This window comes from Centroberyx gerrardi, chromosome 14, assembly GCF_048128805.1.
Source record: "Centroberyx gerrardi isolate f3 chromosome 14, fCenGer3.hap1.cur.20231027, whole genome shotgun sequence".
NCBI classification, from domain to species: Eukaryota; Metazoa; Chordata; class Actinopteri; order Beryciformes; family Berycidae; genus Centroberyx; species Centroberyx gerrardi.
The window spans coordinates 30143626-30161614 of NC_136010.1; the positions used below are offsets into that span (position 1 = coordinate 30143626).

The 17989-nt window shown below is 40.9% G+C and overlaps 2 protein-coding genes across 3 annotated transcripts; one reads left to right on the forward strand and one right to left on the reverse strand.

The window, feature by feature from the left end:
• The first annotated feature begins 384 nt into the window (after window positions 1–384).
• gmeb2 (glucocorticoid modulatory element binding protein 2) lies at window positions 385–13757 on the forward strand. 2 transcript variants are annotated; one of them, XM_071897798.2, is made up of 10 exons: window positions 385–496; window positions 2218–2483; window positions 4072–4157; window positions 5159–5283; window positions 5436–5539; window positions 6950–7107; window positions 7873–7941; window positions 8043–8180; window positions 9311–9433; window positions 12438–13757. In XM_071897798.2, exons 2-10 carry the CDS (start codon window positions 2341–2343, stop codon window positions 13076–13078), a joined length of 1587 nt encoding a protein of 528 aa, XP_071753899.1. In that variant the 5' UTR covers window positions 385–496; window positions 2218–2340; the 3' UTR covers window positions 13079–13757. The 2 variants fall into 2 exon arrangements, with proteins under 2 accessions (XP_071753899.1, XP_078144429.1); XM_078288303.1 differs by lacking the exon at window positions 385–496 and having other exon boundaries at window positions 2430–2490.
• Window positions 13758–15273: 1516 nt separating this feature from the next.
• Window positions 15274–17128, reverse strand: pdyn (prodynorphin). Its single transcript, XM_071897800.1, is given in 4 exon segments — window positions 15274–15828; window positions 16465–16613; window positions 16965–16999; window positions 17001–17128. Coding segments are annotated over 4 exon segments (867 nt in total).
• Between the last annotated feature and the right edge of the window lie 861 nt (window positions 17129–17989).

Consider the following 17989-nt stretch of genomic DNA (forward strand, 5'->3'; position numbering starts at 1 on the left):
GCGTGCTTATTTTGCCGTAGGTATTGTCTGATATTTACAATTGCATTTTGACTAATCAGAATGATAATTCAAGATATCTCCAAAATAAGACTTGGCTAGTCAAAAATCCTTTCGAGACATCCATAACTTGTTTGTAGATATCTTAAAGGGACTTTTGACTAGTAAAAACTCCAATATGAGATAACTGTATCTGCTCTTTAGTTTTGACTAGTCATAACTCCAGTTCAAGATATTTACAAGATTAAGTCGAATAAATGTATGGATATCTGATATCTCTTATAGGCTATATAAGAGATATAAGATAGCCTATCTATTTATCTTGTCACTTGCTGTATGCGCAGTGCGCAGTGGCGACACCCGTGAACTCTTCTGGCTGCTAGCAGATAAACAAAAACTAGCTAGCTACCGGCTGGGTATCAAGCACGTTAACTTAGATAACGTTACTTTTCTGGCCACAAGACGAGTAAACCGGCTCGTTTTCAAATTAAAACCAAAGGTAAGGAAATCATTTTTCTTTTTGCTAACTAATGTGAAATTGATGGTTGTTAATGTTAAACCGTGCCCGCTCAAGGCCGCTGTAGCCACAGAACGTTCCGCTCACTTTTGTATGTGAAGAACGTCACGGCAAACTGCATTCAAAACTTTGATATGCTCTTGATTATCGGCAGATGTATACACCTCAAATAATGATTAAAAACGTTTGACATATTGAGATCCATCCTTCCTTTCGGCATACACCAAGCGTTATTTATTTCAATGTAGTTTCAACTTTTGGAATTGGTTCGCCTGTTATTGCCGTCATTTTCTTCGACCAAAATACACAGTGGATGGCGGTAGCGATCAGTGTGAACCATTTTTAAAGTTGAGATTTTATTGAAATAAAGTGCTCATTGGTGGGTCCTCTATACGCCGAAATTACCAGATGACCCCACTGGTTAAATGTCTGAAGACTGTACAACGGGGTGTCTAGATTTGCAGATAAACAAGGCCAAAATAAATTGACTGATTTTTTTGGGAAGGAGTTTGACGCATTGATCTCTCCATAGGGGGAGTAGGGCTATGGCCGCCTTTACGCCGTGCGTGTCCAGATCCTCATAGGACGTTATCAGCGTTGCTTGTTTGTACCACGGTCTCACAGCTGCGAATCTACACCCAACCAGTCCAAGTATGTCTGCCAGTGCTAGACACCCTATTACTGAAATACCCGAACTACTGCGGTGTCAAAATTCCTGTGATTTTTTTTTTTGCGGGCAACTGCGCTACCTAGCGAGCCACTTGCAGCCATTAGATCATTTGCAAGCTATCCTGTATGGAGAGAACGTGACGCCAAACTTCCTTCAAAAAATTGACAATATAATGTTGACTTAATTATAAGTAAACGCAATCACCTAGTACATCTGGTACCACCTGGAACATGACTCGAGTCGAGACCTTTACGGTTATCCAATAAACAGCACTTTGTTACGATCAAATCTTAATTTATGTAATAGGTTCACACAGAGAGGGTCTCGCTTTGGGCATCCAACATGCCAGGACTGCTACTGCCCTCCACAGTGTGTTTTGGTGGAAGGAGATTAACGGAATAACAGGCGGACCGATTCAAAAGGTTGTAATTTCATTGAAATAAGTGCTGCATGGCATACTAGATGTATACTGAATTGAATAGTGGCTCCTAAGGTATTAAATTAATCTGTCAGGTAGGCCTATGTACGTTTGCTGAAAAGCAGGAAAATATTAATTTGACACATTTTTGAATTTGAGCCTAAAGTATCAGGGCTAGTAGCAAGCAGTATGGGTGACATATGGGTGGCTGGCGTATGGTCAAATCAAAAGTGATTTTGGTTTAAATCAACATTGATATGGCTTAATTAGGTTACATACTGGACATGAGTCTGAACAACTCATCTTCGTACATGGCTCCTTATTGAACTGTTTCACTCATTACTGCCTTGAATTTGTCAACTAATGTGACAGTGTTTTTAGACAGTTGGAACAGTTTAAGTTTCAAATTAACAGGACTTTTTTTTCCCCCTCATAATTACTTAGTTGTCTCTGTTTTAATACAAACCTGTAAATCTGTCAGTAGTCAACATGGAGACAATTATTTCAAACCAATAGACACTCTGTATCAGCACAACAAAGATGCTGTATCTTTAATCATCTATGTTCTGTTTGTTCTATTTCTATATCCTGTTCTCTGCTGCTGCTACAACCCAGGTTCCTCTTGGATATGAAATACCCGGTGGGCTTATTGGAACATACCCCCCTATCAGCCAACTGACAAATAACACCACCCTCTCAGCTGCTACCATACCACTCGTGGAACTGAATTTAGACCCCATGGCTTCATCGGAGGTCAGCATGCAGGATGTGGAGGAGGTGGTGATTGTGACCATACCGGACACGGTGGCAGAGGACATCCCTTCCGTGGTGGAGGAGGATAAAGCGGTACTGGTGGCTACAGAGCTGACCCCCCAGCCAGGGTTCGTGGTAAAGTACACACATTGTACACACAGCATAGTGGTGATGAGCAAACACGCAGCTTTTGGGAGATTTTCCCATCGGTCAACTTAGGTAGGTAAGTGATGAGATTATGCTCGCCAAAATCATCTGTGTCCCCGGTAGATCGGTAGTTTGAAAACCACTGCTCCAGCCACTTATCCGTGTCAGGGTCGCAGGCAGTATAGTCCCTGCTAATTCAAAACAGTACATTATTTTTCAATATTTGTCACATTTTGCATAAATTCTGCATACTCCCGCATAAAACGCCTAGACTTTGCTGCATGTCATTTAAATTGACTTAACATTAAGCTTTAGAGCTGCTACAAGCTCTCATTTACTGCCCTTTGAGAGAATGCCAGTGGCCTACTACAGTAATTCTCAACCTTTTTCTTAGAGCCACGGACCCCCATTTAATGAGATTTTTTCTCTCTGATCCAAATCCAAGAATATTTTTATTGTTAGATATGATTTTGTCCAGAATTCTATGACTACCTGTATTGTAGATAGAGAGGTGAAACTATGATATTTTTCTACATTCTCTAATTGTGTTAACTTTTTGTAAATTAAATAATGGTGAAGTTTAACGGTTCATCAATTTGCTGGGGGACCCCCTGGAACTCACTCGAGGACACTCTCTCCCACACTTTCCCTTTGATTTGTATATGTTAATGATACATACGTAAGTAAGTGCTGTAAAATCATGTAAAGATGGCCATGTACTGCTTGTTATTCATGTTTGGATTTGGCTTATTCTGCCTGTTTGCTGATGCACCTCTCTCTCCCTATTGATCTGATCAGCATCTACATTTACCTCATCTACCAATTCATTAATTCCCTCATAAGAGGGCTATAGCCTTATGTAATACACCAATACTACTGTGCATATTGGCATATTTTTATTTTCTCCTGTTTAGTGAAATTTTGTTAATTATTTGACTAAAGCCATGTAGAGGCAGATTAAGTTTATTGATTCATTCCTCCTTCTAACAATGTGTAAATGGTTTATAATTCCTCTCCACCTCTTCAGTATTTCCTTTAACCCGCTATAATGTGCATTGTTTATTCTTAACATGTTGAGGGGTGTTTAATGTATATTGATTGTTAATTATATAAATTCATCCATTTAAATTTAATTCTTGGCAGTTGACTTGTTAATGTGCCATTAGTATATTATTTAGCACTACTGTACTGTACATTGCTTTATTACCCCTTATGTTTTTTGTTTCAGAAACCATACATACATATACATACAACATTCTTTTTACCGGACCCCCACATGGGATGGGCATTTACACTAGCTTCCACAATTTAAAATAGAGCAGACTACCAGTATTCTGTATACACTCTATCACTCAATATGGTACATGCTAAAGTATTAGCATGCAGCACCTGAGCCAGCGATCTTCTGGGGACACATGGATGATTGTTGTCTATGTTCTCATCACTTAACGGATAAATTGACCAACAGTACAATCTTCAAAGAATTCTGTGTCTTATAAGTGTGCATGCTGCATTTTAGTTTCCTAACATCACTCCTGAAACACTGACTTTTTACGGGCGGGGTTACAGGGAAGAAGTCCTTGCAGTAGCACCAATGGAAGCCGAAGCTGAGGCCAGCAGCACAGATTCCCTGTCAAAGGAAGAGGCAGTCATTGGTAATGTGACCTGCAGTTCTTACACTACCACTCCACATAGCCTAATGTTTCAACTAGATGGCACTCAGTGGAGCACATACATCTGCCAACCCTATGCAATTGTCAATATACACCAGTTCCACATGTCAGATTTTCACCAAAAGTGAATCATTTTTTCCATGTATGTATTACCGAATGAAACAAAGTTAGGGCGGGAAGCATAAGTAGGAGGGACTTATTTGAATATTGCGGAAGTGGGCCCCATCGCCCCATCTGGGAAAAGAGTTTTAGGTGAAGCGCAGCCAAAACCACACTTCGGTATTGTTAGCCGAACTGAGCTTGCATGCTAGAAACAAATAGCAGGGGGTAGGGGGAATAATTCCAACGGTTATCAAAATTTCATTAGATTACATTTTTGTAGCCGCCCCTCCCCCTGAGTACAGGATGAGTCATCAACAGAAATGTGTTGTTTACCGGAAAGAGAGGGTGTTCATTTTGATATAAAATTGATAGAAATCAACATTTTTTGCCTGTATCGCCGAGCTTGCTCATCTGAAATGAGCCTTCTGGCTTCAAATGAATTAAACTAATTCAATTAAGCTTTTAACTAAACTACATTTATTTGCAAAACACCATTAAGACCATTCTTATCCTGAGCCATGTATATTTGAAAACAAAATCATGAAAAATTGGAAATGTGTGAAAAAGTTGATCATGAGCAAGCTTGAAATCTTGGCAAAAACTTGAGTCATGGCATCTTGACGGCCTCAAACAAGTTTGAACACACAAACCCTTATTCGTTGAATATTCCCACATCCCATGAATGCAGCATACGTCAAGTTGCTTATATTCCCACTTAACATGAATGCAGCATTAACTACAGCCACATTCACACAGGGAGAGGGGGGCAGTTGTAGGAGAGCGTGACACGGAGGGAGAAAGAAATGTGCAAAAGAAAGAAGCTAGTAGAGAAATCGATATTCACCAGAAATAATTGTATGTCGGTGTCTCTGTCTGAGCAGTGAAGTTAACAGAGGAGGTGGACGTGGAAGCTGACATCTTCTACCCAATCACCTGTGGAGACGCCAAAGCCACACTGGTCTGGAAGAAGTTTGTCTGCCCCGGCATCAATATTAAATGTGTCCAGGTACGCACCTTCACATCCAGCTGTCGTTTAGAGGTTATTTGACCTGGGTAAACACATCTAACGTCTGAACAAATTTAAGGTGATATGCATGACGTTCATGATTAGGTATATGGTCATTAGTTTATGATTGTCTTCATTTCTTCTGTCATTAGTTCAACGAGCAGCTCATCAGCCCCAAGGAATTTGTCTGTTTAGCAGGGAAATCCACACTGAAGGACTGGAAGAGAGCCATCCGCCTCAATGGCACCATGCTCAGGTCTGGGCTTGTCAAATGCATAAACACTGAATGTCATTATCTTGTGAATATACAGCAGATATCAAAAGTCTACATACCCCTGTCAAATTTTCTAGTTTTTAGAGAAATTAAAATCACACCCAAATGTTGCGGTTGTCATTGGCTGTTTCTCAATTTGTGTTCTTGTGTCCTCCATGACAGATAATATAAGATAAAAGATAAGATAAAATATGTAACCACTAATCAGTCTTATGATTAATGAATAATTAGTTTAGTCTCGCAAATACCAAGAGCTGGATGTCACAAACGTTCTTACAGCTCAGTGACAATGAATCTGAAATTGTTCTATTTGGTCCCACCAGCTCCACTAACTTAATTCAATTTGGGGGTGTTCTGTAATGGCAACCGTAGCTTCGATGAGCAGGTTAAGAGAGTAATGCATCCCATCCCTTTTTAGAATTGATTTTAATATCTTACTGATCACTGTTATGTCTGATGCTGAGCCACATTTTAGACCTTTTAACCCCTTATGAACCGGAAACCAGCATTAGAACGTTGGGCAGATCCCTCCTGGCCATTCCTCAGTCTAGACTGAAAACAAAAGGTGCTTGAGCATTTGCCATTAGAGCCCCTACACTGTGAATGGCATTTAATTTAGTGAACTTATTTTTCAGGCACTAACATTTTTCAGTCTAGTATAAGCTAATGCAGTTGCAACATTAAATGACTATTATACTTCCATTATTGAAGCTATATTTCAAACTGTCTCTCCATTCAGTTTATGTTGGCACAGATGCACCACGACTTGAAGCACAGATGTGCTGTATAGGTGCAATACATTTTTGAAAACCGCATCAGCGAGAATTGCCGGCTTCGTGCATTGTGGCAGAAAAGACCGTAATTTGGAGGTGCAGGAAATATATTAGCAGCAGGGACCTGCCTAGATCATGCCGTCCTCCAAGATGGATGACCATACAGGAAGCTCATCAGGGAAGCGAATGGTTTTCCTTTCAAGGCAATAAAAACTAGAATTTTTTTAAAGATTTATTTTAGGCATTTTATGCTTTATTTGACAGAGATAGTGAGAGAGAGACAGGAAGGCACGGGAGAGAGAGAGGGGAGGACACGCAGCAAACGACCGCGGGCCAGACCCGAACCCGGGTCACCGCACAAAGGACCGAGCCTTATATGGTACGCGCTCCACTCGGTGAGCCACCGGGGCACCGTGTGTAGACTTTTGATATCTTCTGTATTTCAATAAATCAAGAATTCCATCCAGAAACGCGGCCGGATGTCTGCCTTTCTTCAGTGAACAATGTGCAGTTCACACATTTGTCACAGGGTGGCACTGTTACACCAGGCATGGTGGCAGCAAACTGGCACTATCAGTGTGTTTGTGATTTTTAAACCCTCACATTTCATTCCCCATAGGAAGATCATGGACTCAGGTGAGCTGGACTTCTACCAGCACACCAAGGTTTGTTCCAACACTTGCCGCAGCACTAAGATCGACCTGGTGGGAAGCAAAGTGTCAGTCAGCAGTGATCAGTCGGCTGAACTCGTCCCTGTCACCCCCTCATCAGCTGATCGTAAGTTACCCAGCCTTATGTATTATACCTTGCAGCACTGCAAATTTAGGTTTTTAGGTAATTTGGTTTTGCTTCCTCCTCATTTCTGTCCTCATTTTGGTCCCAGTTGTGGTTCTAGTGCAGGATGTAGCACCAAACTTTTTGTTACTTGGATTAGTAACTGACCAATATCAGTTTGCCCATATATGGGGCCAATATTGGCCTTTTATCAAAAATTGAATCTGGTCCAGTTAGTGTTGTCCACCTCTGACATGATGGATATGATGCATTTTGATTGCAGAATTGATCAGTACTGCAAGCAGTCTACACATGCTTTGTTGAAAACTAGGGGAGCCATTAACAGTTTTGTACCAACATCTGTTGGACTGTTAAATGAAAAAACATCTTGTTGGTGTTATTATTATTATTATCATTATTATTATTATTATTATTATTATTATTACATTATCCTGGGTTTCAATGGAGAGTTTTAGTGTCCCATCGTCTAAATGCTGTTTCAGAGGCTTTTCCACCCTGACAAGAATACAATTCTGGGGGAAACATTGAACGTAATGGCAATTGACCATTTTCATGCCAAAAAATTCCAAGTATTCAGCTTTTCCCCCAGAATTTTAGTCTTGTCAAGGTGGAAAACCATCATGGGACACTAAAACTACATTGAAACCCAGAATGATAAGGATGAAACGAATTAAACTAAAATGTATTCATGCATACATCTTACCCTAGTCATAAGGTTTAGTGAATTTGTGATGTTTGTCTTCCTAGTGAACGGATCAGCAGCCTCGTTTCCAGATGTAACGGAGGAGAGTTCAGAGTGGGTCACGGCCATCGGAGGTAAGCAGGAACCTGCATACACCCATTAACCAGTATGCAGAATGAACTGCTGTACAAGAATGGAGTGTTGCACTCTGTAAGGTGTGTATGTGTGTGTCCAGAGGACTCGGTTGCATTCTGGCGTGGGGTGAAGGAGATGGGGCTGCTGGAGGAGGTGGTGGACGACTTCCGGAAGGAGTTGCAAGAGGTGCTGAAGAGGATGCAGGAGAGGGTGTCTGAGCCTCCGCTACAGGTCAAAGGTTAGACTGATATATATATATATATGCCAATATATGGGGCTGATATCTGCCTTTTATTGAAAATCAGTCAGCATTGCAACTATGGAAAGCCCTTAACCTGAATTGATTCTAATGACACATTTTGATCAGATTCCACACAAAGGCAAAGGCCTCTCCTAATATCTCCTAATCCAGATGATGAAATTGCATGAAATTTGTTTTATATATGCTCTAGGACCATGTACTAGTCAAAATCGGAAGTTAAGTCATCATTGGTGAAAGTGGGCGTGGTCTGTGGCGTAATAACCATGTAATAGCTTGTAGATCAAAGTACATTTGTAAAATCAATATCAAACTTGGGAACCTTGTCTGGGAAGGCATTTCAAACGTGTACCAAATTTCATGCAATTCGACCCGAAGGGGGTGCAACAAATGGTAAAAATAGGCGGGGCCTAACAAACATTTGATTATAATTAAAAAAACAATTTGTCCAATCGTCACAAAACTTGCTAAATACGTTTCAAAAAGCTGTTGAACCATGTGTTTAAAACGATTCTAAAATCGGCCAATAGGGGCCCCATGAATGCCAGAAAAGTGCAAGGGCCTTGCATAAGTTTTCGCAAATTCCTGTGAGATGGTATGTGATACAGACACATTTTTTCCAGTAATATAAAATACAACAATAAACAAATATTACCCCGGTTGGCTTGATGGGAGCGCTATAATTAATGGTCAAAATGTCCAACCGAAAGGCCGTAACTCCTACACCTTAAGTCCGATTTACGCAAAACTTGCTACACAGCCATCTTTACTGTACATATTTGCCTCAGAACGACTAACAAATCTTTTCCATATTATTACCAGTAAGTAAAGACCTGAACCCCTTTCATGGCTGCTATCCTGGGTTTCAATGGAGAGTCTCCACATGTCTCCCATTGGCATAAATCAAAAGGTCAAAAAGGTATTGAAAATTGGTGAAAAATGTCAGCAGCCTCAACACAAAAAAATATCAGTGTTGGCCTTCAAATATCAGTCGAACCCTAGTGTATGGATTTGTTTATTAGTGAGTGGTGTTCAGGGCAGGATGTAACTGATTATGTTATATTGCACAAGTTAGTCACATTTAACAAGTTAATTGTCATGTTTTTCAGATGCTGTTCTACTCAATAACATTGTCCAGAACTTCGGGATGTTAGACCTGGTGAAGAAGGTTTTGGCCAGTCACAAGAGCCAGATGGATCGCTATAGAGAGCAGTACACTCGCAGCCTCGCCGGTCAGTACAATAATCCTGAAATGGTTCTTCATTTAGAGTTCCCACTGGTCATGGAATTCCTTCAATAACAGTGGGAATCCTTTTCATTAGTGTTGTGCATATCGCCGTAGTCGGGTGAAAACCTGTTAATTACAAATTTGGTGATTTTTTTTTTTTAACTTGAAGGATGACATGGTCCTCTGTGGGTTGGGAAAATGTTATGACCTGTTATGGCCTCATGAAACCTTTCAAAACCTATCATAAATCCTGGTGGTCAAGCGAACACTGAGGCCCTGATTCACTAAGCGTTTGCAGAGGCAACTGAACACGCAAAGCCTCCGCAATGAGAGGAAAAGGAGCTCCTGCTATCCACTAACGGCGTGCTGTGAGCATTGTGCACCCCGCAGTGAAATGCAACCTGTGTTCGCCAATGCTCCTTATCCATATGTAGATGAGGGTTTTGCATGTAATTATTGCCTAAATTCTCTCAGTATGCGTTCCTGCAGGAAAGAAAAAAAAATATTGTGAGCAAAATCTTTCAAAAGGTGCTTTTAATTGCACTCTTGGGTGAGAGCCTTAAAGGTACCATATTCTACACTTTTCAGTGTTTTCTTTTATGTCTTGAGGTCCATTCAAGCCTCTCTTTTAGAGGCTCGGTTTTCTAATATGGATTGTGTGGATTTAGTTGGCCACCGTGCGTTTTGATACTTTTTATACTGTTTAGATAGCACATCCAACTCCTTTATAATCAAAGAGGCAAGGGAGATCCTGTTTTACACCATATGGGACCTTTAAATAGACCACTTTTGGGGTCAGATAGATTTTTATCTGTTATTTTATGCAAGACGCCGTCAACTGCAAGGGCCAGAAATGTTTCAGATATAGACTTAATACTCAATTTTGGATCTTTTCAATATTATAAATGATATAAATAATACAAATAATAAAGTTTTCACAATGGTAATTAAGGGTGCTCCGATCGATTGGCCACCGATCGTTATCGGCCGATATTCGTTCTAAATAGTTTGATCGGTGGTCTCTATAAAGGCCGATCAGAAGTGCCGATCAGATGACGCAAAACACGCGAGACAATTCCTCTACGCGCTGCAAAAATGGCTTCACCGGTCTGGCAGTTCTATCAGGTGTCTGAAAAAGACAATAAATTTGCAAAAATGTTAGGGAGAGACGAGTTGGGAAGAGATCCAAACAGAAGTAGTCTCTTTGTGCGGTCTCTCTCTCTCTCTCTCTCTCTCTCTCTCTCTCTCTCTCTCTCTCTCTCTCTCTCTCTCTCTCTGTGTGTGTGTGTGTCGCGCTCTCTCTCGCTCTCTGTCTCGCTCACTCTCTCTCTCACCAGACCCGTCTGTTCGCCTCCCACTGCACACGCGGGCGTGAGGGATATTTTTTTTTTCCATGCCAAGAAGACAGCCGACTGAATTACCAAAAAGAAGAACTAAGGGTTATTAACGTTATTCGGAATACAGCTGGGTTTCCGAGACTAGCAGATGAGCTGTATATAGGCTACTGTAGGTGCTAGTCAGTATCACTGAGTGGACTGAAAACGTTAATATTTACTTTTTACCTCTGACTCTGAATGTTTGCTCCCTCAATCCAGATTAATATTGAAAAATATTTTGTTATGTTGCAGTTTTTATAGTCTCTAAAGTTGGAGTAAATTGATAAAGGCCCTGTGTTTTCTGTCTATTGGAATTGATTTTTGTTGCTTCAGTAGGCCTATATATAATTTATTGTTCTAACTTGGTGTGTTGTGCACATTTAGCTTTTATTCCAAATTTTAGTTTATAACATTTTATTTATTTTATTCCACAGGAAAGCTACATTTTTTAAGCTCTAAGCTGCTGCCAATAACCAAGCGTAGGCTGCTATGGTTTAAGTTTTGTCTCTAAGAGAGAGAGTGGAATATGTTGCACATGTTGCCTGCCAATAAACAGTTGTCAATTCATGATACTTTCTCATCTCTTAATTTTAATACTTAATATACAATGTTGTTAAGAATAGTTAAATAAATAAATAATGCTACACGATGAATAGAAGGCTTCAAATAGACCCCGTGATCGGTGATCGGTATCGGCCGATACTGCTTCCAGCGATCGGTGATCGGTGATCGGCCCCAAAAATCCTGATCGGAGCACCCTTAATGGTAATATATCACCATGCACAGTACTGTAGTAATGATAATACTGCTTTGTCAGTTTCTTTTTTGACTTGAGAATGAGGCTTTTTAGCCTTGGTAGCTATAATAATAAAGACATAATAAAGTCACTTTTTCACAACGTACAGGAGTAAGCTAGCCCATTAGAGCAGAGATCCAACAGAAATGTTTAGTGAAGAGCTAATATATCACCATGCACAACACTGTAGTAATGATAATACTGCTTTTGTCATTTTTTGACTTACGCACCATCCTCCATCATTGAGCATTGAATTGAAAATGCCATTGCCTAAATTCTCGGTGGAGAGTTTTTGTTCCAAAACAGAGTAAGGGCCGGAAAGTGAGTTTTGAAAGGCAGAAATCTTAGCACCTGCGGCCTGTATCATCAAGCAGGATTAGTGGGTTAGCTGGCTAACTTTAGACTTTTCCTATCTCAGGATGGTAGTTCACTTTTAAGCGCGGTAACCACCGTGGTAACTAAGGCTGCTGGTTCTCAACCTGGGGGTCAGGCCCACCAGGGGGTTGTGACATTATTTTGGGGGTTGTGACATTATTTATGGTATAGCAAAAACACATTTCTACTATACCAGTTTATAATCATGTCTATTTTTTCAGATTTTTCTCTAATCTTTCCCTTTTTCTTGTGAAATATTGAAGTTTTCAGTCTCATTTGATTAACTTGATAAATAACCAAACTCAAATCAAAATTTGCGCTTTAATTAATAAGGTGTAAAACGTTTCTGAATTTGAAAAAATTGTTGATTTGTTTCTCTGTCTGATTGCCCTCAGCTGTTAATGTTGTTATATTTGGCAGTGTTTCTGCATATTAATGAGTTGTCCTCCTCCATGATGCAGCTCTAGAGCAGCAGTGTGATGAGCATAGGAAGCGAGCCAAAGAGTTGAAGAGCAAATCTCAGCACCTCAACAACGTCCTGATGACCCTCACCCCGGTCCCTGCCGCCCCCACGCCCAAGCGCCCTCGGCTGACCCGGGCGGTCTCCGGCCCAGCCTCGGTCAACGCCGCCCCCACCCAGATCACGCTGCCTCTGAACCAGCTGACCGGCCTGCCGCTTGGCAAGGTGCTGACTGTGGCCGGAGCCCCGGCTGGCGCCAACCTGAGCGGGTACACCCTCTTGACCTCCCCGGTCGGCGGGCCGGAGCTGGCGACCGACGCCTCCAACCTGACGGTGCTCTCCGCGGCAGCGGTTCAGGAGGGCACGGCCGGCAGCGGCGCCCCAGCCACCACAGCCTTTGTTAAGGTGGTCGGCTCTCAGTACCAGCTGGTGACGCTGCCGGCCACACTGCAGGGACTGGCGACAACGCAAAGCACCATGGTTCCGCTGCCAGTCGGTAACATCAGTGTGGTGGGTGCCACGGCAACCGCCGCAGTAGAAACGCAAGAGGAAGGCCAAGCGGATGCTGACGTGGATCGGCAGGTCGAAGGTCAGCCGGCGCAGACTGAAGAGGAGGAGGTTAAAGATGAGGAGCAGCAATGAGAGCAGATGAAATTCTTTGGTGCCTCCTAGCTTAAAAACATTATTAGGGTCACAGTTCCCTTCATCATTTTGTGCAAGGTAAAGAACATGCATCTTTACAGTAATGCCTGAGGGCTTGTCCAGGTTTGTGGACTTTTACAGACATTTTCAGTTGTTTCACATGTCAAGGGAGAAAAGTTTGACAAGAAGTATGACCGTCGTAAACACACTGCCCAAGCCCCAACAAGAATCTGCATATGAAAGTAAAAATCTGTCAGTTGCTCTGTGTTTGTTGCGTATTGCTCTTATGAGCGGTTACATTACAGAATTGTCTAAATCTTTTGGTATATGGATCAAAAAGGCCCAGAGGTCTCTCCTCTCAATCCTCACAATTGCTCGTAACTCTCACCCACTCTCACCCACCCCAACTCTCACAATTGCTCTTTGAAGTGACAGACTTTTGGAGTTACTTGTTACAACATTCAGTTGTCATTTACGACAGCATGTATAGTTTCCCTGAAGATGCCCTCAGACTTTCAGCATGCCTAAATTTATATTAGATTTGTATCTGTCAGGAATTATTTGTATTTCACTAATGATTTCACTGTAAATAGCTATTTTTGATCAAATGTTGTATTTGTAACTGTGAAACACTTAATACAACTATTTCTCCATGGATTTGTGCCATGTAGGTTTGAAAAAGGAGTATTTAATTATACATTTTGTAAATAAATGTTCCATTTTCAAGAATAATCATTATTGATCGTACATTTTCTTATATTAATAGGACATGCTGTACATATGGATGTCTGCATTAGACCTATATGCTTGGCATTGGGGTTGTAGTCTTATTTTGCACATAGAGACCTGCTGCTCACTGTCACCAGAAGTAATGAAGTTCCTCACCAAATGCCGAAAATGAAGCGCAAGAGGGACCTTGGCACTTCTCTTAAATGTCCACAAGATGGTGCAAGAACATTTCAATCAAAGCATTCACTGTTCATTGTAGAGACATTTTATGCATCTTTATACATTTACTTCATCCCATCATTGAGGGGAAAAAAACTCATCTAAATCTAATGTAAACTGATTTTACAGGCCTGCTAGATTTCTCTTCCAATATAATCCAAAGCCTATTTGGTTTTGAAAATGGGTAAAATGGGAACAAAGTGCCTCTTTTTCTCAGTATAGGGTAGGAATTTTGACCAAGACAATTTAAAGCAATTGACACCGACTAAAAACATAACATGTAGTAAATGTCCATTTTAAAATAGCCTAGCCTACATGTGAACAAACTGGAATAAGATGGTGGGCAAAAATAAGCAATAGTCTAGGGTAGAAATGGGAGGAAAATGCCTAGAAATGAGGGCATTCCACATGCTTTTTCAAGATGTAGGTTCACAACCTAAACTACTCGGTTAAAATTGTTACCTAGTGAGAAGCCGTGTTAGAAAGTAGCCTAGTTTAACTGTGTGTTGTATCCTTATTCAGTTTCAAAGCCTGAATTAGACTAGCCCCGACTCATGCCGAAATCCATTTAAAAAAGTGATAATTTATTGCTCCCTTGCTTAACAGCATAGGGACATAGGCATATCTGGTAATTTTACGAATCATTCGTGACCACTGGTTAATTCGGCATACAAGTAATCCACCAAACAGCCTTTTCTTTCAATAGAATCTCAACTTTTAGAATTGGTTCCCGTTGCTCGTTACCACCCTCCGCGGTGTATTTTGGTGAAAGAACAGGAAACAACGGGTGAACCTAATTTAAAAGTTGGCATTTTACTTAAATACTAACTATTGCATGTATGCCGAATTGCCTATAAGCAGGGCATTGAACTGCCAGTTTTTAAAAAAAAAAATTGAGTTCGGCATAACCCTCTCTCCATACAGGAGAAAATGGAACACATTGAGGCTAAAATCAGCCACACAAGTATGATTTCCTTGTGACTTGGACAAATAGGGAAGTTGTTTTTATTCATTGTTTTATTAAACAAGCATCATTTATTGTATGATAAACAATGGTTTGCTAATAACACAGATATGATGGTTGTTACAGAGAAGTTTTTTAACAGGACTGCTTTACACAGGATATCTGCCGCATCCATCTGCAACCAAGTAAGCAAGACAGGCAGGCATATGATATTATTGGATAAATGGTGGCAATTCAAGTGAATCTGCACAAGTTCTTTCTAGGTTTTTTCAGCGGGGTTAATCTATAGGCCAAAGTCATCATAGGAATTAGGCTCCTCGTCTGAACGCACTGAGATTTTGAAGTGGCGGCGCAGAAATCCTCCGTATCTCTTCTGATTTTCCCACTTCAGGTTGTTTAACTTTGGTCGGATCCTCCGCATGAAGCCCCCGTAGCGCTTCTGCAGCTCCTCCTGCTCCTGGCCGCCTTGTTCCGCGGAACTACTCCTCTTAGACTTGGGGCCAAATTTGCGTAAAAAGCCGCCGTATCGCTTAACGTTACTGTAGACCCTCTGGTTCTCTGGGGCATCGTCCTCCGCTACATCTCTCTCCTCCAGCTTCCTCAACAAGTCCTCGTATTTCTTGGGCAGCGCCCCGCCCTTCAAAATGTAATTTTCACGCCACGGGAAGGTGAATATTTTGTTTTTGTTTTTATCGATCCTCTTAATGAATCCACCATAGCGTTTAACCAGGTTGGCGTGCTGGCTCTCCTCCTCCGCTGCCTCATCCTGGCTGAAGTCCGTCAGCCCCGCCGCCGGGCCGCATCTCTCCATCTGATCCTCACACTCCGCGCTGCAGGACTGGAAAACACACAGTTGGAAACAAACGAACATCCATACAGTCCGTGGGGTTTCAAGACTGAAATGAATGGAATTTAACTTCATGTGCAGGTAGAACCACTTAACCTCAGCTTACCTTTTTATAAATATAGTTAATATTGTAAATAAATCGTTTTTTTTTTTAATATAGTTAATCGCAGTTTCAGGCTGACATAGGGAAAATCTTTATAACGTAGCTAAATGAATACATATCGCAGTAAGTTGTAGGAACTAACATAAATGTATGCAGAATGGGTATTTTGAGGAGAATAGACAAATTAATGCTTCTCTGGAAGTAGGCTATAGCCTAATTGATTTTGTTCTTAGCCTACTGGTGGCTATTAACCGTATGATGATTACCAACCGGAGGTCATAATCACTCACAATTCACTCATAATCAATCATAATTCACCCTAGATTTTATTTAGCCTACTATCCCATCACTGGCTATATTTTAATAAAAGCAGTGAATTTTTGCGATATCATTTTTATGACCATCGCAAGAAAAAAAGCCTTATCCGCTCTTACGCTTCCATACAGTTTAAGTGTGTTCAGCATCAAGAATCCCACGAACTCCTAACTTGTGGAAATGAGCTCCGTTTCCACAAGTTCACCTACCAGGCTGCTGAAAGCGGCGTCGGTACTGAGGATTTGCTGCGCGCATTTCTGACACTGTAACGAGCAACCTGTGTGGATGGAGGACGGCAAGCTCAGCATCAGCACCAGGACATACCACTCCATTCTTCCCCGGATCCCTGAGAGAAAAAAAACACGCAGAGAGAAGGCGAGTCTGGAAAAGGTTAGAGAGTCTGAGAGTTAGACTGGCTTATTTGGTTTTCTACATTTCAATATCAGATAGATTTCCAGACTCTGATGAAATAACTTCACCTTTACTTATGAAAACGTCACATTTTTAAGAACCTGTGAAATACATACTTGATGTATTTTACTATTTTATGACTTATCATTTAGACCTGTGCACAGTGCTTAATGTTCTCCTGGGCTGATCATTTGACGCCAGGTATTGTCAGTATTACCAGAATACTTTTTTTTTTTTTTTTACAACTTTAGTTAATCTAACTTTAAAGCATAAAATGTCTAAATGAAGTGTTAAATCTGTACCTGAGCAGTTGGGCAGATACTTCCAGCCGTGTAGATTTGCAGAGGCGCATCTACCAGAAGTGGAAACTTGCTGTCCGCCCCTCCAACAGTTGTGGCTTTCCTGAGCGGCTCGTCGTCTTTCTTTTATCTACGGAGACTTGACTGTGTCACCAAACCACATCAGAACAGCTTCTATAAACGGACCAATAGGAAGGAAATACTGCGCAAATAATCCCACCGCCTCCCCGCTTCGGGATTTTCAACGCCCACACAAGAAGGCAGCATCAGTTTGACAATTCATGATCATGTCACCATCACCATCACCATCACCATCACCATCATCATCATCATCCAAGGGCGTGGGTTTCATTTCAGCTTTGGGGGGGCACAGTGTGGATCAAATCATGAACTGTAAATCACACATAGCAGTAGCCTAAATACAACCATCTCCCTCACTTCTTCAGCAAAACTGAAACACAAGTTTTAGGTTCAATTTATGGAGAAAAGTAACCAGGTATGAGAGAGAGGGAGGAGAATTATTGGTACAGTAAGACTTTACTAAACTGAATGATTTTGATCAAACAAAATATGAAACATGGCAGTCTAATATGGCAAAATGCCTTTAAACTAGGGCTGGGCTATATGGACCAAATCAATATCACGATAATCAATTATTTTGATATCAATAGGCTATATAATATCTGCTAACATGCAAAACCACGTTAGATAATCACATTGATGTTCATGGCATTGAACTGCATAGCAACATAAAATATGACTAAACTGTCATTTTCAAATTACAAATTTTCGTTTTCAGATCTCATTTTGTGAGGGAATGCAATTAGTATTTGCTTCTTATTATGAATTTAGACAACACAATTGTGTGTCATGGTGACTCAATATCACTACTCATCACAATATGGTTCTATTGAAAGACAGTAAACAATAATATTGATTTTTTTCCCAGCCCTACGTTAAAGGCATTAAAAGCAGTTTCAAACAAATAGGAGGAAGGCTCCATTTTTGAAAGGGAAACGGGTGT